We start from the raw sequence: 24491 nt of genomic DNA, 5'->3' as shown, positions 1-24491 counted from the left end.
GAAATTCGTCTTTCATTTTCTCTCTCTCTCTTACTCGCCTATCTCTTTTGCTTCCCTGCCATGTTCGCGCACAGTCGAGAGATAGATGGATATATGGACTCGGCTTCCGCACAGTTTGTGCCGCCGCCCTATACAGGCCGAGGGACGTACAGCGCAGTACACAGAGTGAAATTCTCTCCGTCTCTCTCTCGCGTGGCACGCGGCGCACGAAAGCGGCATATCGAAGCGGCAACAATGAGCGAGGCGCGGAGGGATATGGAGGGAGGCTTTATATTGCGAGCATTGAGCGCGTTAATTCTTTCGTTTATTTCCCGGGTCCCCGTGTATTACGGTAAAATAATGAAAAAATAAAATAAAATAAAAGAAATATATCGCTGGCTTTGATGTAGAGGGGAAAAAATTACGGAGAAAAAAAGGGCAAAGAGAAAGGTCGAGAGAATATAGGTATGGATATGCAGTGGAATCCGCTTATTGCGTCCATGGATAATATGGCCAGCCGTTTAATATGTACGTTCACGTAAAATAAGTCGATTATGATGGACACTCTGCCGGTTAATTAGGCCAAACATATAGTTTGGAAATCATATACAAATATTCATTAACGTAAACATTTACATCAGATTTGAGTTCGGCATCGATCTTTAAACATCGTAGCAGACAAGAAACTTTCACCATGCGTAAAAGAAATAATTTATCCATCGAAGACAAGCTCAATTTATTGAAAAAGTACGATAGCGAGTTTTCATCTTTCAGTAAACGTCGAGCGGCTGTGAAACTTAATATTCCGTATTCAACCCTTCATAAAATGCTATCAGAAAGAAGCGATATAACAACAGTCTGCTATTTTTAATTGCAAATCGAGGTGTAAAAAAGAGAAGAAATGGAGATCAAGTTTTTAAAAAAATGGTTAGTAAGCTTTGGTGATAAAGACGCAAGAGTTAGTTTACAGTTTTATGCAGATGATTTTGCAATTCGTTACTCTTATAAAAATTATATTAACGCGGCTGCTAAAAAATTAACGTTTATTTCGGTTAGCCGATGTCCGAAGTTCCAAAAGCCTTAGTCCCAGTATACGATAAGAGGGAGGGTCGGAAGCGTAGAAATAAGATGAATCTCGCAAGATTTTCACCGTCTCGTCGACGTTATTTATGTTTTTATGCATGCGCCAATGTGCCGACGAGAGTCCCGTATATTACAATTTCGATGCTTTATCGTTTGAAAAAAAAGCCACGTATCGACGCGGTGAAAGTTATGCTTGCGCTTTATAGGATGAACTTGGGGTATAAAGTAGCAGCATCAGCACACCTTGTTTATTTACATTCGATAGAAAATATGTATACTTCGATCGCTTGAAAAGCCCAAATGTTTTTTAAACGAGATTTTCCTGGAGATGTTAAAAAATCCATCAAGTCAACTACTTCGTACTGCAATTTTTAACGAATATCGTCGAGATATGTCAATCCTCAACTATAATTCATTAAATATATTGTCAGAGTTTTATTATTGAAGCTTGTCCGATAACTTTCACGATGTACATATAAATTACTCGCACACACGTGTAAAAGCTCACATAATCGAATCTTTTTTTTTCTCCAATCCATCTCACAGCTGAACGTGAACCAAAGATCGCTGGAGAGCGCAAGCCTGGAACTGGCCTCGGCAGCGGCAGCGGCAGCGGCGGCGGCAGCCTCGGCCGTGCAGCAGCAGCAACAACAGTCCAGCAGCGCAGGAGGCGGTAGTTCGAGCGCCGTGCCCCAGGGCCAGTCGAGCAGCAACGCCGGCTCCCTCAGCTCGGCGCCGAGTCCCGCCTCGCCCAGACAAACCTCCCAACAGCAGCAGCAGCAGCAACAGCAACAACAACAGCAACAGCAGCAGCATCGGCCGTCGCTGTCATCGTCGGCCCAGACGCCGCGGAGCCTCGACGACGACAGGTCGACCGATGGTAAGCTCACGATGATGATGACGATGGCCGGCCCGCGGGACGCGAATCACAACTACCACCCCTATTACCGATACCATGACCGACAACGACGTCGATCCACACAATCGTCTCTATCCTCCTGTCACTCCTCCTGGCAATCGTCGTTATCTTCGTCGTCCCCCGAGCTCGATGTAACCTGCATGCATGACCAAGACGATAACGCGCTAACGACGACGACGCCTACGGATGCGACCATGTTGTATAATAATTTCTGTCCGACGGGTCACGCAGTCGGCGCCAACACGGACGACTCGAGCGACCATCATCAGCATCACCAACAGCATCAGCAGCATCAGCAGCAACATCATCATCAGCAACAGCAGCAGCAACAGCAGCAACAGCAGGGCGAGTCGTCGCAGGGCCGCGCCCAGTACGTCAACGCCAATTGCGTCGTGTTCACGCATTACCGGGGCGACGCCGCCAGCGAGGTCGACGAGCACTTCCAGCGCGCCCTGGCCCAGGACAAGCTCAAAGGTCCGTTAGGTATAATATTATTATTTTTTTTTATTATTATCGGTTGTTATTTTTTTGTTTTTTATCGTTGTTGTTTTTTGTTTTCAACCGTGGCCGTGGGGTGCGGACGAATAATCGCAATGGAAGAATTTCATTTTGCAGACAACAACAATCCGATGATCGCGAGGAATTTCCCGGCCTCGTTCTGGAAGAGCCACCACGACGTCTACGAGTACACGGCCGACCCCTGGCATCCGCACTACACCCAGTATCATCCCCGGTAAGTGGGTTTTATTATTATCATCGACGTAGCGTACTCGTGAGTAATTCCTCTGCACTTTCAAAATTTGGTAATTTTCGGCGCGTGACTTTTTTCATCGAAACACAATTCAAGCTAGGTCTTCTTGGTATGGTATGATTGAAAATCGAAAATAACATTTATCATTGTTTGTAAACAAAAAGACGATCGCCGTGTGGACTTGAAATCTCCACAGGCTCATCCTTTTTTTATTCACTTTTAGATTAGAACATTTTTAGTTTATAATAGAGTATAATTATTATTTGGAACTTTTCTGGGATATTTTCCAAACAAACTCGATATTTTCAACAACGAAAATTTCTCACTTACTTTACATAGTTGACGTAGACAGAATGTCCTTGCGATAATGAAAATAATGAACCCAACCAGAAAAACTTGCCCATAATTTAACATTTGTTGACTCACCTGAACTCCGGGTCTTGAATTCACTAAGCAGATTGCAATGAAAAATTTACGTTTTTTACACATAAAAAATGAAAAAATTGAAATTTAGGCTTTTTTTCTATCAATATTTTTGATAATTTACAAAAATTATCTATTCCAAATAGCGTGTTGGAAGTCTTATTTTGTAAGTATAGAGGAATTACTCTGATACAAAACTGCAACTCGGGTGACATTTATTTGTATAAATAAAAAAAACACAATTATTGAAAACAATCTTTACATTTACATTTATCCAGTCAAATTTATTGAAATAATCAATACTTGAGAAATAAAATCATTTGTGCTCGAGAAGATAAACATGTATCTACGAAACGTCCCACTAATTATTATTTTGTCCAGCGTATCGCTTATTTTAATAAATTTGACTGGATAAATCTAAAAATTTTGCGACACCTATACTCATTCGCCATCCAATTTTCATCCTCAGATCCGTGCACGACTACCATCACCACCATCATCACAACATGGCAGCGGCGGCGAGCTACAACAGCCTCCTGCTGAATCGCAGCCTCGGCCACCCGAGCGCCGGCGCCCACCATCCGGGCGTCAACGTCAACGTCGCCGCGGCGGCCGCTGCTGCGCATCATCACGCCGCTGCGAGCTACAAGGACTGGACGACCGCAGCGGCGGCCGCGGCCGTCCAGACGCCGACGGCACAGTCGCTGGTGGACGCGTCCTCGGCGCCGCCCTATCCGCACGGACCCTACGCGCCGCTTTCGAGCGACTACTGGACGTAAACGGGAGAGGGAGAAGGAGATACGAGTTTTTTCAACTTTTCATTTTTTTTTGTTTTATTTCGTTGTCGACGATTCGATACTTTGTTTATTTTTTTCTCTTATCCGACCCCCTTTTTATTACGAAGTAATAATTTGACTGTACAAATGGCGACGATCGCGAAACTGCTTCACTATAGATCATATTAATGCAAAATGAATACAATATAACGTAACTAGTGTAGATTGTAATTTGTAAATTTCGTTGTATTATTGTATTAAATTATCTAAACGAATATTAAGTATACACGATAGCATAATACGAACAATCGTCGAGTGTCCTTTTCTCTCTCCCCCGACACGAAAAAAAAAAAATCGGCAAACACGATTTTCCACTCGATCGCGCGCGATGACGCGTAAAATTGTTTTTATTCCCTGTATACCCGGCGCGAGTCGAGGGTGAGAGACACATAGAGAGAGACAGGATAGACGCGTAACTAATGTGTTTATATATACGCGCGATGGACACCGAGGACGATTATCTCTTGCACCACACTCGATGCATGAGTGCATGATTTTCCCCGCGCGATTATCGCGCGTTATATAGAAGATACACATTCGAGTGTGGCGTATAATCGTGACGATACGAGCCATAAAAACTCGTCGTAAGATTATTTTATGTGGCATTGACGCCCACGCCCACACGCACACACACAGTTTTACGCTTCAATTACACGTATACAGTACACACTTACACACACACACAGACATGATATATAAGCCCCCATTTATATAATACACCTATACAGACACAAGCTTATACCAAATTGCACGCGAAATATGGAGACGAGTATTGCGGATCATCCGACTAGGTAATGATAGTTTGTAATTGAGAATACAAGTAGCTTAATTCATTACGATGATATACAGCTTTGAAAAATGAGCGACATAATTATTGTAATAATTTAAATTTAAAAAAAAAACAAGAGAATTAAAAATTAACGAATCTCGCGCGCTTCTACCCCCGTGTATATTACGACGCTATTAAAATATAATTGTACTCGATGAAATAATTAAGAATTTACAAATTATACGATATATTATCATTATTATTGTTTATAATTCGACGCCAAAAGGGTCTGCAAGTAATACGTTATACGTAAGCGACGTTACATTATTATAATTATCATCATTGTTTATTATTATGATAATGTCAACGATCGCGTCTTTTTTTTCGTGTATCTGTAAATATATCGCAATTGCCAAGATTGCGAGGGACAATTGATGCGAAAAAAAATTGAGGCGTGCACAAAGTTGATAAACAACAACGAAAAAAAAAATCATCACTTCTAATAACGGCATTATATAGAGAAAAATAAATAACTTCGATCGTTATCTTCTCTATCTACTAGCAATAAAGTTGTGACGTTATCTTAAAATGATCGTTGTGGTGATTCTTTTTTTTTCTAATCCACGTTAAAATCACGAAACGAGCCATTCTTCGATTGTTTGTTTGTTTGTGTTTTTTTTTTTTTTTTGGTAAGATATAAGTTTGCAAATTATTGATTCGAGATCGGTAGTACTACACACCCGAGTAATCCGCAATCGAACATCAATAATTAACGAATTAATAATATTCATTGTGTTTTATTTGTACAGTCACTAGAGCGAAATAAACTATATAGTTCGAATTTTAGCCTAAGGATACGTCTACGATATAATTAAGGAACATCAATGGATAATAATATAAAACAATGAGATATTATCATCTTGCGCTTAATTGTACTTAAAAGGTTAATATTTCTTTAGTTGTATAACTGTATAACTTGTAAATATCATTTGTATTAAATTGTGCTTTTGTTAACCTATTTCATCATTAATAAAAAGAAAAAAACGACAAAAAAAAACTACCCAGAAAGTGATGTATGTTTATTATATTATACTCCAGTACCCTCTACTTAAAAACACATTTGGAAAATACTTTAATTATTTATTGAATCAACATACACATCGAGTAACAAAAACATATCCATTTACGCAATTTCGGTCGTTACAAAAATAAAATCGTATACAATCTCATATAAGAGCACTCAGGGGGGGGTTCCTTGTGAGATTACCCGAGTTTGTTTATAATTTCTGTCCAAGTGGTGCCCTGGACCAGCTTGTTGCCCTCCTCCATCAGCAATTCGTTGACCAGAGCGACGGTCTCGGCCTGGTACTCGTCGATCGTCTCGGGCAGTACGTCCGACACGGCCTCGCTCACCAGCCCCGACAGCTCGTCGTCGTTGAACAGTCCGGTCAGGTTCAGCTGAGCTCGGCGAAGAATTGAAAGATAAATGTTGGATTGGAGTAATTCGTTGCGTCGAGTCGATAACGAATGACAATGATATGTATATTATACGATACCTTGAGAGCTCCCAATTTGACGCGAGTTTTGACTAGGCCTATAATTTTGACGTCCTTGGCTTTTTGGAACTGGATTTGCGAGTAGAATTCCAAGTCGCGGATATCGAATCTTTGAAAAACATACGAAAAAAATATGATGTCTTTGTTGTTAATTTTTTTTTCATCTCTCTCTCTCTCTCACTCGACTTACGAAACATCACCCGTGCCGTAGATGGACACCTTCTCGGAGTACGAGGCGTCGACGGAGTACTTGGTCGTGCCGTGGATCCTCGGCCACTTCATGCCTATGGTGAGGTTCTTCTGGCCGATCTTGAAATCGACGTCGAACACTTTGTAGTCGGACAGTCCCTCGACGTGGACCTCGCTGACGTTGCCCTTGAGCACCAAGTCGTGTTTCTTGAGGTCGATCTTCTGGAACTTGGTCTCGAACGGATCCATCTTGGGGATTCCCAGTTTGTCGTTGCCTGTCTTCATGTAACCCTTGAGGTCTTCGAGGAAGTTTCGGAGCCTCGACGTCATGGTCCTCAAGACGGCGTAACGCTCGACATCGGCTGCGATAACGAATTAATTATATTCATTTTTATTTATTTATTTATTTATTTTTTTTTCGAGGAGATCGAACGCGTTATGTCGTTCAAGCCAGAAAGTTTAGCTGCTCGAGAAAATAAGACGCGTACGAGCCACGCTGCGCTATTTTAAAGTGCGACGGCTAATTCGGTGCCAGTGTGGCCAGTGCGGTACGGTCACGATTTTTTTCTTACTTTTTTTTATTTACGAAGAAAGAAGAAGCACACATCGAGTTGACTCTTTCTTCAGCGTGAAGTATTTTAGAATTTCGAACAATTCAAAGACGATAAAACTCACCTCGTATGTCGTAGATGCTGGCTTCGGAAAGATGAGCAACGGCCACTAACAACAGCAAACACGAAACAGCCCTCATGGTGTCTGAATTTTCACACGAATACGAAAAGAAATTTACTACGATAATTTATTTTTTTTTTTCGTTAGTGGCGAGTTGTGCCTGCGTCGTGACGAGGCAACACTTAAACTGACCGCAGCCGAGATATCGCGACGCGTTGTCTTTTGCAGCCGCGTCGACTCGCTCACGATCGAATAAAAAGGCGAGAAAAAAATTCGACTCGTGGCCGATTTTTCAAATAGATTAATTGATAAATTAACGCCACAGTATCGTTTTCGCGCTCTCGATAGATTTAAATCTGCGTCCGACTTATCTCGGCTTACAGTATATTGTGATAAAAAAGGGAGAGAGAGAGAGAAAAAACAATCGAATTCCTGCATGTTATAAAAGAGTGAATTGTTCTATTGTTAATTAGCGGTGGTGATCGTGTCAACACTTCTTATCGATTTGCATTGTTGTCTATGCGTGGGCGAGTAATAATAACCGAAAATTTCGGTAGGTGTCGAGAAAAAATAACAAATGAAACGATGCGCGCGAGATACCGATCTGCCTAAAAAAAATGTCAACTTTCATTTAAACCAATTATATTCAAACTGGCAATAGATTAAAAACAATGAAAGAATTATTTCTTCAATAATCTTTTATCGTATGTATGTATCGACGGAACGGACGCGAAAATTCATTTCTCGCGACTGAGCGACGAGGAATTCATGCAGTGCAAATGTGGCTCTAATTTACATTATTATTCAGTTTTACTGGTGCAACGGTGATATACAGTAAGTCCTGAGAAGATGATTGGATTTGTCCGACTTGTATTTTCCAAGATATCGTTTTGATGAAAAAAAAATTTTGTTCAACACAAACTTTAACTTAACTTATTAAATTTTATTATTTTACAATATATTTATAAAAAACTGTACATTTCAATTTTTGCTATTGAAATTAGTCCATTATTAATAATTTAACAATACTAAACTAAAGGTTGGTGAACAACGTCTTTTAAAGAAATTTTCACTCCAGCTTTTTGCAATTTTTCTTCCAACTTGGAAAGCTGTGACATTTTTTTCTTCATACTCTTTTTGTATAGCTTCTCTGTTTGGGGAGACTCTTGACTTTGTAAAGCCTTTAATCTGTTGGTCAACTTGGGGTAGAATGTTTCTGACCAGGCTTTACCACAGAAAAAGCCTTTGTGGACTTTCTCGCTAGGAATATAGGTCGCTGGAATTATAAAAACAGGCATTAGCAAATTATTAAAAGATTTATTGTTTTATATTTCTTTGTATTTACCTTTCAAATTCCTATTGCATATTACATGAGATTTCATTGTATCTGCAACAATTTCTGCTACTTTTGGTTCCAAAAACTCAATATATCCGTATCCTTTTGATTTCCCAGTCTATAAAACAAAGAGTATCATGTAAGTGGTTTGATTCTCATATTAATAAATATTAATAATCATGTTAATAAATAATAAATAATGAATTTTTTATACCTTTTTGGATCTAGCGACTCGCACTCTTGTGACTACTCCAAATTGTTTGAAGTATTCTCTCATTTCTTCTTCGAAGAATCCATGTGGAATGTGACCTAAGTACACCAAACCTCTAGTATAAGGTTTTTCTGATGTTTCCGTTTTCTTTACCAACTCTTCTTTTTCACTATTTTTTACTCGCTTTCCTTTTTTCTGCAAAAAAACGAAAACAAATTTTCAATTTTAGGTGTCAGGTAAACAAAAATTAGCATAGAAATAAAAACGTTATTTATATCAGCATCATTGTGACAACATATTAAATTTATACACAAATGAAACATAATAATTTGACAAGCATTGCAATTGCAGGTTATAATTTGAATTATAATTTGATTTACATACCATTATCATTTTGGATACTGTTTTGAGCACAGTTGATTGTGCTTTCTCTCCGCTCTTTTTGACCTTCATTGTTTCAAGTTTTATTGAACAAAATATTCAAAATTCACAAGATTAATAATTTTAAAATTTAGAATGTATACAATTTCTCACTGCACGATAAGCTTATGCTATACCATGCGGCCTTCCAGACGTGCCGTTTAAAACATAGGTTAGAGATTGAGCAAAGATCCGATGCGCATGCGCGCGCCCTCTACGAGAGTTTCATAATTCATTCGACATTCATTCAAAACTCAAAAGTCGTAATCGTATACTTTGATTCTCTTCTCAAAATGAATGTGAACTTTTTAGGAAATAAAGTTTTTGAAATCAATCGTATTGAAATTTGAACTGTGTGTGGATTTATTCATTGGCAGCCTATCTACAAATTTCTCCAGAAATTTTATTTACATTTAGTACATTTACAAAACTCGTTTTATTGTTCTTTTTCTTTTTTTTTATTACTTTATAACATACAAAAAATGTAACAAGTTTTTTAAATACTTGAAGCATCACAAATTCAATTTCAGTTATTTACTAATGGTAAATTTTAAAAATTTAATTTGCTATAAAACTTGTTTTCTTTGATAACGTACAAATTGTATTGCTATGTAATAGAACTAAATAAATTAGTCAAACAAATTCATGATTAAAATGAAATTTTCATCAAGTTTTCAAACTTCATAAAGAAACATTTTTACAAGCAAAGTGGTAAATTACCAATAACAAAAAACAAGCTGGTTGCTTACACAAATATTAATATCATGCAGTGTCCTTATGTATCGCTGCTTCGTTTAAAAGGAGTATAACTTATTTGCTTCAGAGAATACAAGCTTTTTACACTTTTTCATGAATTGATATCAAATATATAATTCACACATTGACTGTGTTACTCGATTGCTTGTTCATCTGTGTCGGCAAATCATATGAATTTTTAAGACATGGCTTTTAACAATGGATTGGCATAAGCCATTGGTCTGACGTTGGGATGTGGCTAAAAAATATCGTTTTTGATAAGTACAATGTGTAAAAAGAATCAAAATATAATTAATATTTTTATAATTAATACATACCACTGCTTCATAAACAGTGAAATTTGGTATCATATCCTTTCCATTTAGAGTGATAAAGGCACCTTTGTTGCCAATTTGATCACTGAAAATAAAAATGTAACATGAAATGACAAAGAAAATTAACAATTTTTAAATATCTTACCAATAGTTTGGAGCTGAAAATACTGTTATGCATTTTCCATCATGTGCTATTTCATATCCATTTTGTTTAACCTCATGACTTCTAACAAGATATTCTAAATTATTCAATTCTAAAAACTTGGAGGTAACATCAGGACCAAATTGAACACCTATTCCACGCTTACTTGGAGCTCTTCCGTCTTGAGGCTGTGGATCGGACCAGAGTAATTCACACATAAGGCCATCTTCTGGAGGTTGTCTGTTTCTATCAATTTTACGAATTTCATCTAACGTTACATCATCTCTGGAAAATAGTCCTCCATGTGTCACCTACAAAAATAGTATTTTTAAATAAATGTTCACTTATCAATTGTACACATAAAATTTACATACCATGACTCTATTATTAAGGCAGTGAGCCAATGGCAACCAATTATAAACTTCAGTAAACAAATCAGCCATTTGAGCTGTATATTTAGCTTTAACTTCACCTTCAAATCCATATATTTGGTTCATTGTTATAGATTCATGATTTCCTAAAAAATAAAAAAATAAAAGATGACTCCAAATTGTATTAAACTTTGATGAATTAAATGGTAAATTAGACAATCCATACCTCTTGACATGAAGAAATGATTAGGATATAATAATTTGAATCCAAATAATGTGAATACACATTCAACAGAAAAGGATCCTCTGTCAACAAAGTCTCCATTAAACAACTATAATAAACATTAAGGAAAACACTACATGATTTATATGGAACTTAATACTATTATAATCAAGATATTCTTAATTTTCCATGAATAAAAGGATACGTAAGGATTTGTTTCAGATGGCAGTCCATTTTTTTCAAAGATATTAATTAAATCATAGTATTGACCATGAATATCACCACAAACTGTGAATTTGTCTGTATCTCCAATTGTAATATCAACCAAGCTGGGAAGCGTCATTAATAATGCTTTGACATCTATTAGAATTTTGTAAGCATACTTTCGGTGTAATTTCTTTTGATCTTTGTACCATTCTAAAAGATCCTTCATAAATTTCAGAGTAACTTTATCATCTTCTAGTTTTGGTCCTGTGTATTCATCTTCAATTGCTGCCACCGACAAGAAGTGTGTCATTAATAAAATTAAACAAGACAATTGATAGTATCAAGATTTGAAAATACTTACACATGATATCCAAATTAATGGTATCCGCTATGCTCTTTTTATTCTCTTCAACAGCAATAGCCTTTTCGAATGCAATTTTTTTAACAATTTTATTGCACTCTGTATACTTCATTTTGGCATCTTGATCTTTTGGGCGGACTTTCATAACAGTTTCATAATCTTTTAAGGCAATTTTGAATTTCCCAAGAGACATATTTGCAGCCGCTCTTCGATAGTATCCCTTGATATAATTCCTATCCAGTTCAATGGCTTTGGTGGCGTCTGACAATGCGTAACCAAAGCATTCTGTCCTGAGGTACGCAAAACTCCTATTGCCATAATATATTGCAACATTGGGATTCAACTCGATGGCTTTGGTGTACAGTGATATTGCGTCGTCATAGTTTTGAGCTGAAAATCATTATTGGCTTTTTAATTGATTGATCATGTCCAAAACACAAGCAATTGTACAACTTGATGTGGAGCAAAAGTTACTCAAAATGACGAGGCATATTTTTCTCGACCCACGAGACAATCGTTCGATATACAAGAGCACCAGGACAATCGGCTTTGCAATAATTGCACGTCATAAAGTAAAAGATTTATAGCCACGCTTTTGTGCATCTCTCATCCATGAGTTTTGGTTATAAGCGAATTCGCCAAATGCAAACTCTCGGCCACACACGTGATCGGACCGCGGGACACGCGCTCGCGTCCTGTTTGAAAAGCCCATCCATCCACCACCGAAATCGCCGAGGCACGGCAAATTTTCGGCGAAAAGAAAACTCAACATCGCGTCAACCACGCATTCAAAAACGAGAGAGAGAGAGGCAAAAAAAGCAAAAGAGAAGCAGCGAATCGTCCCCGTTCGTCGGGTTGACGTAACCTTATTACATTATTCACACACATTATATATACCTTTAAAAAACTCGTTGGCCTTTTCTTTGAATTTCTCGGCAGCTTGGACGTCCTCGTCGGACGGCACTCTAGGCGATTCCTCGGCATTGTCGTTCATCTTCTATGTTTATGTTTGTTTATTTATTTATTTATTTTTTTTTTCTTTTTGGTAAAAAAGTAGGTAATAAATATAAGGCAGCGAACGCGAGAGAATTACACGCACTCCGTGTTGCAAACCGACGAGACCCAAGAATCAATCACAAAACGTCGTCGTCGTCTCCCGGTGGCGCGAGGCGTACAACTACTGCTTTACTATTACTATGAATGTGTTGCAGTATATATATATAAACGTTGAGGTTCTCTCTCGTCTCTGTATATATATACACGCGCAGATGCAACTTATCGTTTGAACAACACACTTGACTGTGTATATAGCACTCTATACGGGGGCATTAAAAAATTGTACGTGCGGCAAAGAAACAGCACATACACTCGGACATGCGAGGCGGAGGCGCGCGCGCGGGCAGAAAGCGTGGCGATGATACGTTGTATATAATGTATCGAGAGAGGTTCGTTGGCTCGAACGATCGTCTGTGTCTGTGCGCGCGCGTGTGTGTGTGTGCAGCTTCACGCAAATTTAATAGAACATCTACTGCTAGAGAGCTTGTGACCAGCAGCGCGTGTTGTTACAGATATATATATATAAATTTTCCGCATCCAAATGTGGGCTAACTCGGAGATTCGCGCCGCACATGCTCGCGCGTGATGCGATGCAGCGGCTCGTCTCGCTTTTGCAAAATCAGCCGCATGCGTCGAGGAAGACGCGTCGCCGCCGCCGCTGCCTATATGCTTAACCGCAACTGTCAAAAACGTGCTCCGAACTAAATATACGATCGATTCACTCGGACTTTCTCTTCGAGACCTGTCAAAACTGAATCATAGAAATCGGAGGATTTTATGCTTGTATAATATACTAGGAGTCTCGAAGTCGAGAAACGACATCCGACTTTTTTTAAGCGCGTCTTGTTTATGTTTATGTGCAGCGGCGGAGCAGCAGCAGCAGCTGCAGACGCCGCACGCAAGCCGTGTACACATACGGAAGGGGATTTAAACGTCGTTTCTGCGAGTTGTGACTTGCACGCATACACTATCTCGACATCATCATGCTTATCGCGACTGGCTTTAAACGTCATGCGATGACTCCTTCTCGCGCACGGATTACGTGCAGTTGACGCGATACACGTACATATACATTTCGGAGCTCCTGCTGTATATGTGTACAAACTTTGAAAGAAAAGCTCGCCGATCATCATGGAAATGACAAGCTGCCGAACGAACGTCGCCGTCGACGCCACCGCATCGATGGAAGACGCGTACGTTTGCTGCAAGTTCCACGAAAAATCTATGGAGATTTTGGTGATACTAGGCGACGACACGTCGGCTTTCAGAGGAGAGGTAAAGATGAAATGATGCAAGCCTTTTTCTGCCTTGTTCTGCCGATTTCGTGAGATTAATTGCATACTTTTTGTGCTTTCAGGTTTTGTATAAAAATTTGGAAAGGTATGCCAATTCGCTCAACGTACAGCTTGATGAATACGTGTCCGAGTGTAAAAATATATTTAGTGGCCAAAGAACTGATACACAATTTTTATTAAGAAAAAGTGAATTTATATGGAAGAAGAAAGTTATATTAGGAAAAATTTTAATTACAAAAGAAGAAAATTATAAAGATTTAATGCAAAGCTTTACTTTGTGCCTAGTGAATAGTTATTCTGTGATAAACCAAAAATTTAAAAATTTAGAAGAGTCGTCAAAAGCTCTCAGCATTAATAACGAAAAATTAAGAATGCAATTGGAGTGCTTGACCAAAATAAAAAATGATATGGAACTAGACATTTACAAAAAAACGATAGCATTGATAAATAAAAAGAAAAAATATAGTGTAATTAAAGAAACTTTGAAAGAAGAAATTTACAATCAAGAAACTGATAGTGATTCTGAAGAAAAAGTGGTACAAGTTAATCCAAAAAGAAGTTTAAGTAGAACTGAAGAACCGCTGCAAAAGAAGAAATTCAAAACTGAAATTTCCTCACACTGGTTGAGAAGTGACAACAATAGTATTAGAGAAATACAAGTTCTAAGTCAAGAGAGTGAGTTGGAGATGGAATTAAAGCTAGAAGAAGATGACAGTGCAATACCATCTCCAACTTCACAAAATGAGTCAGAAGAAATTATATTTTAAGTAACTAGAGTAAAACTCATAAATTAATTAAATTAATTTATTCTTCATCATTTATAAAACTAAAGTTTAGTTGTAAATAAATAGTTTATAAGTAAAAATTAATTTGAGAAAATAAAAATCTATATATTTACATTTATGTACACAAACAATTTTAAGTTTACATTATTTACTCAACACTACTAGTATCAAATGTTCGAATAAGCCACCGGTCTCCAGTTAATCATTAAATACAATGATCAGATATTTAATACATTCAGGTGTTTGATGCAACAATAATCTTGCAATTTTTAATCTTTCTCAAACCAATTTCTTTATGCATCCTAAAGATGATACTACTTGTTGAATTAATTATTGATTACTATATTGGAAGTTCTTAAGTAGTGGAACTAATTCATAAATAAATTTGAGTAGTAAAAACGCTGAAATGATATATGTTAGATTTGTCTTTAATTTATTCTTATTCAGTATAAACTTTCATAAGAGTCAAAATATTTCTTAGTAGGTAATTTAAAAGTAATTTATTTTACAATTATGTTTTTCAACAAGTTATCAAAGACAATAACAGAATTAAAAACATTATAATCTTAATACATTTAGCTATCAAGTCTAAGACCTGACTAACTTGGATACAATTGATTTATAACATTTAACTGTTTTATAAAACATTTTTTGCATTATATACTTCAAAAATATTATTTGTATTATCTTTTAATATATTTACATAAAACTATTCATTTCTTAATGCTTGAGTAATAACTAGAACAATACTAAACTATAGGGGTTTATGAACCACAACATTTTTTAATGAAATTTTTACACCTGCTTTTTTTAGTTTCTCTTCGATTGCAGACAACTGTCCCATTTTCCTTTTCATATTTTTTTTATATTTTTCCTCTGATTGAGGTAAGTCTTGTTTCTTCAAGGCTTTCACCCTATGATTTATTTTAGGGTGAAATGTTTCTGACCATGCTTTGCCACTAAAAAAGCCTTTGTGAACATTCTCACTCGGAATATATCTGGCTGGAAATATTAAAACAAACATTGATGAGTTACTGTACAATAAATGATTTATCGTTTCATATTTTTTCACATTTACCTTTTAAATTCCGGCCACACATATAATAACCATTCATTGTTTTAGCAGTAACTTCTGCCACTGCTGGATCTTGAAATTCAATATAGCCATATCCTTTCGACTTCCCAGTCTATAAAACAACGAGTATCATTCAATTAGTTCCATTTTCATAATAAAAATACAGCATAAGTATTGTTAATAAGTAATAAATAATGATCTTTTATACCTTCTTAGATCTAGCGATTCGCACTCTTGTGACAATTCCAAACTGACTAAAATAATCCCTCATTTCTTCCTCGAAGAACCCATGAGGTAAGTGGCCAATATAAATGAGACCCCTAGTATATGGTTTTACTTCTGTCTCTTCAGTTTTTTCAACTAACTCTTCTTCGTCATTGTTTTTTACTGCCTTATTTTTTTTCTGAAAAGTCAAAAAAACAAAACGAATTAAAACAATCCCAGATTTTAAAATAAAGTAGATTATACCATAAAAATAAAAACATTATTTATATTAGCACCAATGTTAAAACAAATCAAATTATTTACAAACAAAACATCAGTTGACAAGCATTAAAACTTAATTGGTTTCAACTCTCTGAGTTACATACCTTTATTATGATCCTAGACACCGTTTTGAGCACAGCGGATTTGCTCTTCTCTCCGCTCTTCTTGACTTTCATCCTTGCAGTAAACAAATTATTCAACACAGTTCGCACAAGTACTGATTTTGAAATGCTTGACAACGCACAGTTTCACACCCACGCTATCACTATTTTATGTGTACACGAATCATATACGCGGCCGGCTACACAGCATGAACGGGCGAGTAGCGAGTCGTGACGTGATGCCTTTTGAAAAGTTTATAACGACGAATGGGCAAGGATCCGATGCGCACGCTCACTACGGAGTTTCATTCAAATTTCAACAGTCAGTTATACAGCGCGAGCGATGAGCTGGAATACGAATTTCCTGTTAACAAATGTTATTGTGCATTTAATGTAGTTTAGAATGAATCGTAAAAATGTACCATTAATGAATTAACATAAATTATTTATCAGATAATATGAAATTTGCATAAAGTTTGAAAAGTCGTCATTTAACAAGTACTGATGGTACAGCAAATTATAGACACATCTTGAAGCTGCGATGCTTATTCAACTTTCTTTAAATTTGTATTAAATAAATAATCCATACACTGATAATGTTACTTGAATACTTATTTATAAACAATGGATTGGCATATGTCCCCTTAGTCTGGCGTTGGGTACGTGACTAAAAATTATAGTTTTTTTTTGAAGTACAATGGATTCGAAGTAAAATCATCATTTCTGTGATCAAAACATACCAGTGCCTCATGAGAAGTAAATGATGACTGTACTCTGTTCGTTGAAAGATGATGAAGGAACCTCCATTGCCAATTGTAGCGCTGAAAGTAATAAAATCCTATTAAATCTATGAAAACATTATGAACATGTATTAAAATGTTGTAAGCATAGGTAACTTTGTTATATTTTGTTTTGTTTTTTTGAACCATTGCAAAATGTTTCTGCCTAAAATGCAGCAGTAATTTCTAACATCTTTCAACTTTCATTACCCAGATAAAATTAAAAAGAATAATCTCTTACTTGTGTTATTTTGACTTATGATATCAACATTGTAAGTATTATTTTGACATATGATGTCAAAAGTATTTATTTTAAAAATAATAATAATGCAGCAGCAGACACCGGTGTGTGTGTGCGTCAAACAGTTGCCACGGCATCCCAGAGATGTCACTGCTCGCCGCACGCGTACGCCGCTCGGCACCCAGCAAAGCTATATATTGTATACTGTAAATATACAGCACGAACTGACACATTCACACAAGTGCACATACACGCACACACATGTGTGTATTGACAGGTGCCCCTCGACAGGCAAACAGCAGCAACAGAGGCTCGGCTGCTGCGTGCACGCGAGAGCTGGAGTCGCGAGTTTGTGCTCTGCTTTGACTGCTGCTGCTGCTTACGGTATATATAAGGCAGCATGGCGCCCGCAGTGTTTACGACGACCGACTGAATCGCAAGATCGACGTATTATAAAAAAAGCGACCCACGAGATCGAGCATTTACATGTACGATTCTCTAATACCAAATCGAAAATTCTAATACCAGCAGTAGCGGCACCGACGACCGCAAAGGAGCTCGGGCCACAGTGTGTTGTTACATCAAACTTCACCGGGCGTTCGTGTACGCGCGAGTGTGTGCGTGTGTACGTGTGTAAACACACACAGAGCCCGTGTACAGTGGGTCTATCGATTATGTACCGCGCTCAGACCGCTCTAGCTCGACGTTATCCTCGTCCTGCAAATCCAACTGTGCATGCGTCTCCGCGTGTGTATGTGTACGTAAAAGTATTATAATACACTTATTACCCGGTGCTCCGATCCTGTATCGCGCACGAATCGCACTCGGCACATAAGTCTTGACTGCTGTATACAGCCTACATATATAGCAGATTATACCACTACTCCAGTACAGTTGACACTTTGGAGAGCAAGAGAGAGAGAGAGAGAGAGCGAGAAAGATATAAGTTTGCAATAGAGAGCTCTCGGATAATAATATTATATCGACAGCAGCGGTAATTGCGACATTATCTGCCAGCAGCGCTCGCAAGACCTTTACAAGTGTGTCTGTGTTGCTGGTGGTGGTGGTGGTGGTGCGCGCAAAAATTACATTCGCATTTCGTAATTTATATTATTGTGTATCGTTGAGTGCTGTGTTGTGTTTCTCGTATACGATATTAAAAACGTGTGTACGTCGGTGCATATATAGTTCGGTGCGATCGTATAGTAGTGTTTCGTGCATGCGAGTGTGTTGCTCCGATTGACTCTTCGTCGAAGCAGAAGCTACTACCGCGTATATTATTCACATAAATATAATTGAAAAAACTTGAGCCTTCGTCTGTGTCTGTGTGTATCATAATACACGTTAAATAGCGTCGTGTGCGTGTGTGTTCAATTGGGTGCGGATCACATCAGGCCGTGCGCTGCACTGTCAGCGATCTCAGCGTTGCGACAACGTGAGTACAAAACATTACTGTTTTTTGTTAATTTCCTGCATATATGATTTTTAAAGCACGTCTGCACATAAACGTATAGCCACTCACGTGTAGAGGTATATAATACGTAAAAATACATCCACACATGCGTCTATTTACACGCAAACTGATCGCTTGTATACAAGCTATTGAATCCCGAGCTATTGAATAAACATGTTTAAGAGAAGCTAACAAAATACAACAGCAACAGCAAAATCAATGACGATTATCGGACGAGCAAATTATAACACAAGTGCCATATTTAAAAGCTCACAAGTGGCGTATAAGTTCGTTAAGCGTAGGTATGAAAATTTGCGCGCCGTGCGCAAGTTGTCATAATGCAGAGCAACAGCAGACCGAGCTGTGCCGGTGCCGAGCTTCGACAAAGTCACATGATATTTTCGAAGCTTTCGAGCGAACGTATATTATGTACGTACAATTAAAAGTCTATAGGTTCATATTTATTGTCTTTTGTAGAAGTATAGGATCGATATAGTATAGCTGGCGTATTATATACGTGTGTCGGCGCTTAATGAGCCGCAAAATGCCATCATCAGCTATAACCGTAATAAAGTAGTTTCGTATTACGAATGAGATGGAAACGAAACGAAAAAAAAAGCCGCGGAAAGCTGTATTACATAGGCAGTTAATAGAGAGAGAGAGATATACAGATGATGTGTATGGGGAAGTGAGCAAAGCAGCCTAATCGCGCAGTTTTCGACTCGCTGTACGGAGTGATTCTTCTAGAAATGAATATATTGATAAGTAATTTCGACGTGTTTTTTCCTCACCTTTGTAGTGGTTAGGAAAAATGAAAAACTACCTCCACAATCTCAAAAAACGGACTTGAAGGTAAAACACGCTTTATCTTTTTTGCCTCCAAGTTTGGAGCTTTTCTGAGGATCGAAATCGAAAGAACTTGCGATTTGACTGCGGGGGTCAAAGAGGGCTTAAAATCGAAAAAAATTTTACTATTCTGCTGACTTGCGCGCGTCACTGGGGCTCATATCGCGATTCTCCCCATATACCAGCTCGAGCTCTCGTGATAGTTCTTCGTCAATCTCCGTCTCTCAAAGTTTCTCGGTTATATAGCCATACCGATTATATCATGCGCCGTGCGCGTTCGCTGCAGCTCTACACACACACATGTACACGCGCGCACAAGCTATATATCGAGATAATGAGTCGTGCTCTATATGCATATATGCTGTGTGTGTCTGTGACCGAGTCGCTGCTGCTGCCGCTGCCATGCATCTCATCCTAAATGTATAGGTAGAGTGCGGTTGAATGCAGCTCGCACACAGACACACACATACACGAGTGAGTGTGCACTATGCAGCCGGTTAGTGCAATCTAAGCAGCAGAACGCGACTCTTTCTTTCCTACTTTACACTCTCTCTTTCTCTTTTTAACTCCAGCATACGTAATGATGCTTGGCGATGGAGGCAACTGCACTACATCTCGTCCAAGTCTCGTCTGTATGAGCGCACTTGCTCCATTTAGGCAGCACTTTTCAGCTTTTCACCGTGGATCTCTTGTCCATAGAGGAAAAAAATAGAGTATTTTGGGAGCTCTTGGACAACTCTCTACGACTTTTTTTGTCGTCGTGAAAATTTTCATGCGCTTTCTTGGACCAAAAACCAAGCGAGCACCATGATCATCATGAAGGAGTTAAATATCTCTGTCTCTCTGGATCAAATTATATCGAGGATCGAGGAGCGCGTGTCGCGCTCCGAATGGCAAGTGTGGCAGACGAGAGCAGCGTTGTTCCACACTCCTCCTCATATCGAGAATCGCGATTTAGGGACCCGGCATGCACTTATTGCACTTACTTTATTTACTGATAGATAAGCTTACAAATTACAAATTGTTGGTAAAAAATACACGTATAAAAATGATTGTCTTACTTAAAATGGTGTCAACACCTTTTGCGTGCAGACTTGGTCTTGGTCTAACATCTTTTTCGGTACTTTTTTTATTATTTGCTGGACCGCGAGCAAGTGAAAAACTACTGAGAGCTTCATCGGTAAAAACACAGTCCATTAAACTTCTTGCCAGTATCGTATGTCGTACAACGCTTCCTTTTATATCGGCCAGCTGATACAAACTCACGAAAATATTATCGCCATTTACAAGTTCATCAATCTGTGGATAATAATGAAAATTTTATATTATAAGAGTACTGTACGATTCCCGTTTCTGTGTGAAAAATTTCAGCTTAGGGTCACTGTCCGTATTTTCGCTCAATAATTGATATTAACGATACAGTTTTACACGAAAAAAATCGCAAAAAATTGGTTGAATCAACCACGCGCTTGTAACAAAACTATATCGTTGCAATACTCATATTACATAAGTTTTGATCTCATCTAAAAAATTCATTCAAAGTTGAGCGAAAATAGAAACGATGATCTTACATGATTCTTCTCATCAGCATTTTTATGCTTCGATGTCCATAAGCCCTCTGCATCGCGACCATCATCTTGATCGTTATTTTTGTGTTAATCATCGCTTTTCTTTGGTCTCTATTAATTTATTGTCAAAATTAATGAAAATTTTTATGGAGAAGTATTTTTTAAAATGATAGAAGTATAAGTTAATTATTTGAATTGAGTATGAGACACCTTAGCTATAGAAAATGCTGTCTTTTTCTCGCCTGAATCAGAATCACTAGTCGAGTCCATTCGGTTGTGCTTAACAATAGACGCCTTAGCTATAGGCAATCCTGATTTTTCCTTATCTGAATCAGAATCGCGGATTGAGTCTGTACGGTTGCGCCCAGCAATATGATTCGAAGATGAACCTGCTTTGTTTTGGTCAAGATCGTTTTCTTTTTTATTCAATTTCGGCCGTTTATCAATCGGAGCAGAATTATCAGTCGAAGTTTTGAAATTATTTTTGAGTTGAATCTTCTTGAATATTATATTAGATAAAAAGATTTTTTAATTAATTGCAAAAGTTAAATTAAGACGGGCTCGACCTGCTTATTACTTGTGCCGCAGTGGCGTGTTGTTGGGTCGACGAATCTTCGGATGTCTCTTGTAAATTTTTACTTTTTATCAACGTCTCGCTCCGAGTAAAAACAGAGGAATTAACCTCGGGAAATACGCCACAATATTGTAAATTACTCTCGGATGAAATTATGCTTTGCATCAATTATTTGCGTTTGAATCGATAAAATAACAAATTATCTTCGAAATGATTAGCGAATAATTACCTAAAGTGGATTGCTAAATCGTGATGATAATGTGTAACAAATCAATTAATATATGCCTTTATTTCTTTTTATTTCTATAGTGCGTTAATCTTAAATGCTTAAATACGATCATGGCACTATAAATAAAAAAAAATTTATACAAAAAATCAACTTGCTCGTGCGATACAACGCTCTAGGGGTGCTGGACTCTGGAACCACCTTGAACATACGATGATATCGCTTCAAGCGGCCACCGCTAGATGGCGTGTTCCTTTATTCGCAAATCTGCAAGTCGTAAAGTCGAAAAAATTGTATAAGTCAGAGCACAGTTTTGCGCCGTGCAGATGTTGTCATTATTTTAACTAAAACAGAGGAAGGTCGCATCTACGCAGAAAGTGAATTCTCGCGAAAGAAACAAAACACACCTTCGAAATACAAGTGACTGTGCGTCTATAGTTGGTGCGCGAATTGTCGTTCGAGTGCGCCGACAACCGCGATTCCATCCGAAACAAATTGAAAGCATTGTCGAGCCTGAAAGAACAGGTCGATTGGAGCAACGAGGAGGAGCGTTATCGTCTGCTCTATAACCTCTATCCCGTGATCAGCGATTGGAACGAACAGCTTCCCGAGCTCCGAGACATCTTTAGCCCGCGCGAAATCGAGCAACTTCTCTCCGACTCGGTTGATTTTATGAGCGGCTTCCAACACCACCACCGAGGACAGCGATTTCTTAAGTTTGCGCTCGCGACCGGCTACAAGGACACGCCCGCGATGGACGGAGAAAACGGCAACGAGCCAGTGCAGCGTCGCACCACGGCGATACATCGCGCGGCCAGATACCACAGCCCGATGAATCACACGGCGATCGCCGAGCTCTTCAAAGCGTACGACAGGTACGACGTCGATTACGTCGACGAGTGGGGTTATACGCATTTTCACGCGGCCTGCGAGTACGGCTTCGCCGAAGTCGTCGAGAAATTCCTCGACGCCGGCCACGATCCCGATTGCCGCCTGGCTACGAAATCGATCGTCGATCCGCCGCTGCATCTGGCGCTGGCCTGGGGATACGAGGACGTGATGGCATCGCTGCTGAGACGAGGCGCCGACGCGAACTCGCTCAATCAGGACGGACTGACGGCTCTGCAGATGATTTGCCAGGGATATCGCCATCTTCATTTGCTGAAGATATTCACGATCGATCCGAATAAATATCAGCCGTTGCCCGTGGGCCCGCTGGACATGATAGGCCGGGCGCCTTATCACGTGGCTCTGAGCTACCGCGAAAAAGAAACAATGATACAATTGCTGCTGAAACACGGCGCCGATGTTAATCAAGCCGACGCGGACGGATTGACTTCGCTGCATATGATCTGCAAGAGAGGACAAGATGTCGCTCGCGAATTGATGCATATGGTGATCGAGAGCATCGACGAGCTCGGACTGAGCGTGCGACTCGACGCCCGAGACAAGTCGGGCAACACGCCGTTGCACTTGGCCCTGGAACACACCAACAACGAGGCGGCCGAGCTGCTGCTGAGACGTGGCGCCGATCCGAACGTGGCCAACGCGGAGGGATCGACTCCGCTGCACGTCGTCTGCAAGAATCTCCGGAGCGATTACAACGCGGCCGAGATGTTGTGCCGGGTGAGGCGCGACAACGAGGATCGTCCGTTGCGGATCGACGCACGCGACAATTTGGGCAGGACACCGCTTCAATGGGCCGTGGCGAATCTCAAGCTGGGCGTGATCAAGTCTCTGCTGCACTTTGGCGCGGACGCGGCCAAAAACTTGGTTTTTCCCGACGCGAGCTACTTCGGCCAGCAGTTCGACCCGAAGGACGACGAGGATCGGGGCGATATCGTGCTGGGACTGGCCGCTCGAGCTCTGGCCGTGGTCGAGTGCCTCGAGAAAAGCGGATCGTACGAGCTGGACCGTGGCGGCGTCCTGGCTATGGCGACGTTTTTCGTCAAACACCAACTGTTCGAGAAGACGTCGGATTTCAAAAGACGTTGGTACGACGACGACCAGAAGTTTGCCGAAAAAGCCAAGAAAAAGATGGTCACTCCGAGTCTGACTCTGTACGACTTGATCCGCCTGCGAGCCGAGGATGCGGCCAAACTGCTCACCTACGAGGACTACCTGAAGTTCGGACGCTCGAACAAGTTTTGGAAACTGGCCGAGGGACCACGCGAGACCTGCGCGCGGCATCTGTGCGAGAAGCTGGCTAGAGGATTTTTCCGGCGACGGGGCCTGGACTCTTTCTTGCGGCTGACGCGCCACCAACTGCCCGTGCTCTGCTGCGAGATAATCGTCGATCGACTGGGCAACGAAGATCTGTGTAACGTTTGCTTGGCGACCAGCAACGTCGTGGGTGAACGTATTTGATTAATTTCCTTTGATATCTATACTAATAATGTTATTGAGACTTGCTAATTATTCATGTAATTCAAGTAAATAAAAATGAAAAAATTAAAATTTTTTATTTTCAAAATTTATTTACAAAAAC

General features: G+C 39.3%; 7 protein-coding genes across 15 annotated transcripts in view; 3 read left to right on the top strand and 4 right to left on the bottom strand.

Annotated features, from left to right (window-relative positions):
- LOC106659649 (myb-like protein Q) overlaps positions 1 to 5812 on the top strand; it is a 61416-nt gene extending 55604 nt beyond the window's left edge. For 2 of the 8 annotated variants that reach the window (XM_014382324.2, XM_014382321.2), the window contains 3 exons: positions 1609 to 2455; positions 2597 to 2714; positions 3625 to 5812. In XM_014382324.2, the coding sequence (XP_014237810.1) occupies positions 1609 to 2455; positions 2597 to 2714; positions 3625 to 3934 (1275 nt within the window). In that variant the 3' untranslated portion in view covers positions 3935 to 5812. Of the gene's footprint in view, positions 1 to 744; positions 907 to 1608; positions 2465 to 2581; positions 2715 to 3624 lie in introns of those variants that run through there. The other 6 variants (XM_014382322.2, XM_014382317.2, XM_014382323.2 and 3 more) reach the window with 5 other exon arrangements.
- Positions 5813 to 5928: 116 nt separating this feature from the next.
- LOC106659651 lies at positions 5929 to 7333 on the bottom strand. Its single transcript, XM_014382327.2, has 4 exons — positions 7181 to 7333; positions 6507 to 6867; positions 6317 to 6425; positions 5929 to 6218 (listed from the first exon to the last, which is right to left on the bottom strand). The coding sequence occupies exons 1-4, from the start codon at positions 7254 to 7256 to the stop codon at positions 6024 to 6026; spliced, it is 741 nt and encodes a 246-aa protein (XP_014237813.1). The 5' UTR covers positions 7257 to 7333; the 3' UTR covers positions 5929 to 6023.
- Positions 7334 to 8205: 872 nt separating this feature from the next.
- On the bottom strand, positions 8206 to 9291 carry LOC106659465 (MKI67 FHA domain-interacting nucleolar phosphoprotein-like). The gene is made up of 4 exons (XM_014382038.1): positions 9109 to 9291; positions 8728 to 8919; positions 8523 to 8631; positions 8206 to 8453 (listed from the first exon to the last, which is right to left on the bottom strand). The coding sequence occupies exons 1-4, from the start codon at positions 9175 to 9177 to the stop codon at positions 8206 to 8208; spliced, it is 618 nt and encodes a 205-aa protein (XP_014237524.1). The 5' UTR covers positions 9178 to 9291.
- Positions 9292 to 9507: 216 nt separating this feature from the next.
- LOC106659520 (serine/threonine-protein phosphatase 5) lies at positions 9508 to 13000 on the bottom strand. Its single transcript, XM_014382096.2, has 8 exons — positions 12416 to 13000; positions 11519 to 11908; positions 11156 to 11442; positions 10954 to 11059; positions 10731 to 10873; positions 10360 to 10667; positions 10218 to 10299; positions 9508 to 10138 (listed from the first exon to the last, which is right to left on the bottom strand). The coding sequence occupies exons 1-8, from the start codon at positions 12510 to 12512 to the stop codon at positions 10079 to 10081; spliced, it is 1473 nt and encodes a 490-aa protein (XP_014237582.1). The 5' UTR covers positions 12513 to 13000; the 3' UTR covers positions 9508 to 10078.
- A 596-nt stretch (positions 13001 to 13596) lies between these two features.
- LOC106659464 lies at positions 13597 to 14636 on the top strand. Its single transcript, XM_014382037.1, has 3 exons — positions 13597 to 13849; positions 13932 to 14306; positions 14463 to 14636. The coding sequence occupies exons 1-3, from the start codon at positions 13706 to 13708 to the stop codon at positions 14634 to 14636; spliced, it is 693 nt and encodes a 230-aa protein (XP_014237523.1). The 5' UTR covers positions 13597 to 13705.
- Positions 14637 to 15124: 488 nt separating this feature from the next.
- LOC106659521 (uncharacterized RNA-binding protein C1827.05c-like) lies at positions 15125 to 16908 on the bottom strand. Of its 2 annotated transcripts, XM_014382097.2 has the most exons (5): positions 16739 to 16908; positions 16320 to 16664; positions 15938 to 16132; positions 15733 to 15841; positions 15125 to 15656 (listed from the first exon to the last, which is right to left on the bottom strand). In XM_014382097.2, exons 2-5 carry the CDS (start codon positions 16389 to 16391, stop codon positions 15409 to 15411), a joined length of 624 nt encoding a protein of 207 aa, XP_014237583.1. In that variant the 5' UTR covers positions 16392 to 16664; positions 16739 to 16908; the 3' UTR covers positions 15125 to 15408. The 2 variants fall into 2 exon arrangements, with proteins under 2 accessions (XP_014237583.1, XP_023318887.1); XM_023463119.1 differs by lacking the exon at positions 16739 to 16908 and having other exon boundaries at positions 16320 to 16677.
- Positions 16909 to 17658: 750 nt separating this feature from the next.
- Positions 17659 to 24491, top strand: part of LOC106659573 (focal adhesion kinase 1) — a 65581-nt gene continuing 58748 nt past the window's right edge. Inside the window, exon 1 of the mRNA XM_014382173.2 lies at positions 17659 to 18771. The gene's annotated coding sequence lies outside the window, so the exon portion shown is untranslated. The remainder of the gene's footprint in view (positions 18772 to 24491) is intronic.

The sequence above is a fragment of the Trichogramma pretiosum genome, unplaced genomic scaffold, assembly GCF_000599845.2.
Source record: "Trichogramma pretiosum strain Unisexual culture from Peru unplaced genomic scaffold, Tpre_2.0 scaffold74, whole genome shotgun sequence".
NCBI lineage: Eukaryota > Metazoa > Arthropoda > Insecta > Hymenoptera > Trichogrammatidae > Trichogramma > Trichogramma pretiosum.
This window is presented reverse-complemented; position numbering and strand designations above follow the sequence as displayed.

What these genes read in the sequence shown, in the direction of transcription:
- LOC106659651 (XM_014382327.2), bottom strand. Translation starts at nt 7,256, where the DNA reads ATGAGGGCTGTTTCGTGTTTGCTGTTGTTAGTGGCCGTTGCTCATCTT. An exon ending in CAGCATCTACGACATACGAG is followed by an intron (nt 6,868 to 7,180) that starts GTGAGTTTTATC and finishes TCGTTATCGCAG; the next exon opens with CCGATGTCGAGCGTTACGCC. An exon ending in TCAAATTGGGAGCTCTCAAG is followed by an intron (nt 6,219 to 6,316) that starts GTATCGTATAAT and finishes CGCCGAGCTCAG; the next exon opens with CTGAACCTGACCGGACTGTT.
- LOC106659465 (XM_014382038.1), bottom strand. Translation starts at nt 9,177, where the DNA reads ATGAAGGTCAAAAAGAGCGGAGAGAAAGCACAATCAACTGTGCTCAAA. An exon ending in CAGTATCCAAAATGATAATG is followed by an intron (nt 8,920 to 9,108) that starts GTATGTAAATCA and finishes GTTTTTTTGCAG; the next exon opens with AAAAAAGGAAAGCGAGTAAA. An exon ending in ATGCAATAGGAATTTGAAAG is followed by an intron (nt 8,454 to 8,522) that starts GTAAATACAAAG and finishes TTATAATTCCAG; the next exon opens with CGACCTATATTCCTAGCGAG.
- LOC106659520 (XM_014382096.2), bottom strand. Translation starts at nt 12,512, where the DNA reads ATGAACGACAATGCCGAGGAATCGCCTAGAGTGCCGTCCGACGAGGAC. An exon ending in CATCTGAAACAAATCCTTAC is followed by an intron (nt 11,060 to 11,155) that starts GTATCCTTTTAT and finishes TGTTTATTATAG; the next exon opens with TTGTTTAATGGAGACTTTGT. An exon ending in TCATTTCTTCATGTCAAGAG is followed by an intron (nt 10,874 to 10,953) that starts GTATGGATTGTC and finishes TTTATTTTTTAG; the next exon opens with GAAATCATGAATCTATAACA.
- LOC106659464 (XM_014382037.1), top strand. Translation starts at nt 13,706, where the DNA reads ATGGAAATGACAAGCTGCCGAACGAACGTCGCCGTCGACGCCACCGCA. An exon ending in CGTCGGCTTTCAGAGGAGAG is followed by an intron (nt 13,850 to 13,931) that starts GTAAAGATGAAA and finishes TTGTGCTTTCAG; the next exon opens with GTTTTGTATAAAAATTTGGA. An exon ending in ACATTTACAAAAAAACGATA is followed by an intron (nt 14,307 to 14,462) that starts GCATTGATAAAT and finishes CTGCAAAAGAAG; the next exon opens with AAATTCAAAACTGAAATTTC.
- LOC106659521 (XM_014382097.2), bottom strand. Translation starts at nt 16,391, where the DNA reads ATGAAAGTCAAGAAGAGCGGAGAGAAGAGCAAATCCGCTGTGCTCAAA. An exon ending in GAATCGCTAGATCTAAGAAG is followed by an intron (nt 15,842 to 15,937) that starts GTATAAAAGATC and finishes GTTGTTTTATAG; the next exon opens with ACTGGGAAGTCGAAAGGATA. An exon ending in GTGTGGCCGGAATTTAAAAG is followed by an intron (nt 15,657 to 15,732) that starts GTAAATGTGAAA and finishes TAATATTTCCAG; the next exon opens with CCAGATATATTCCGAGTGAG.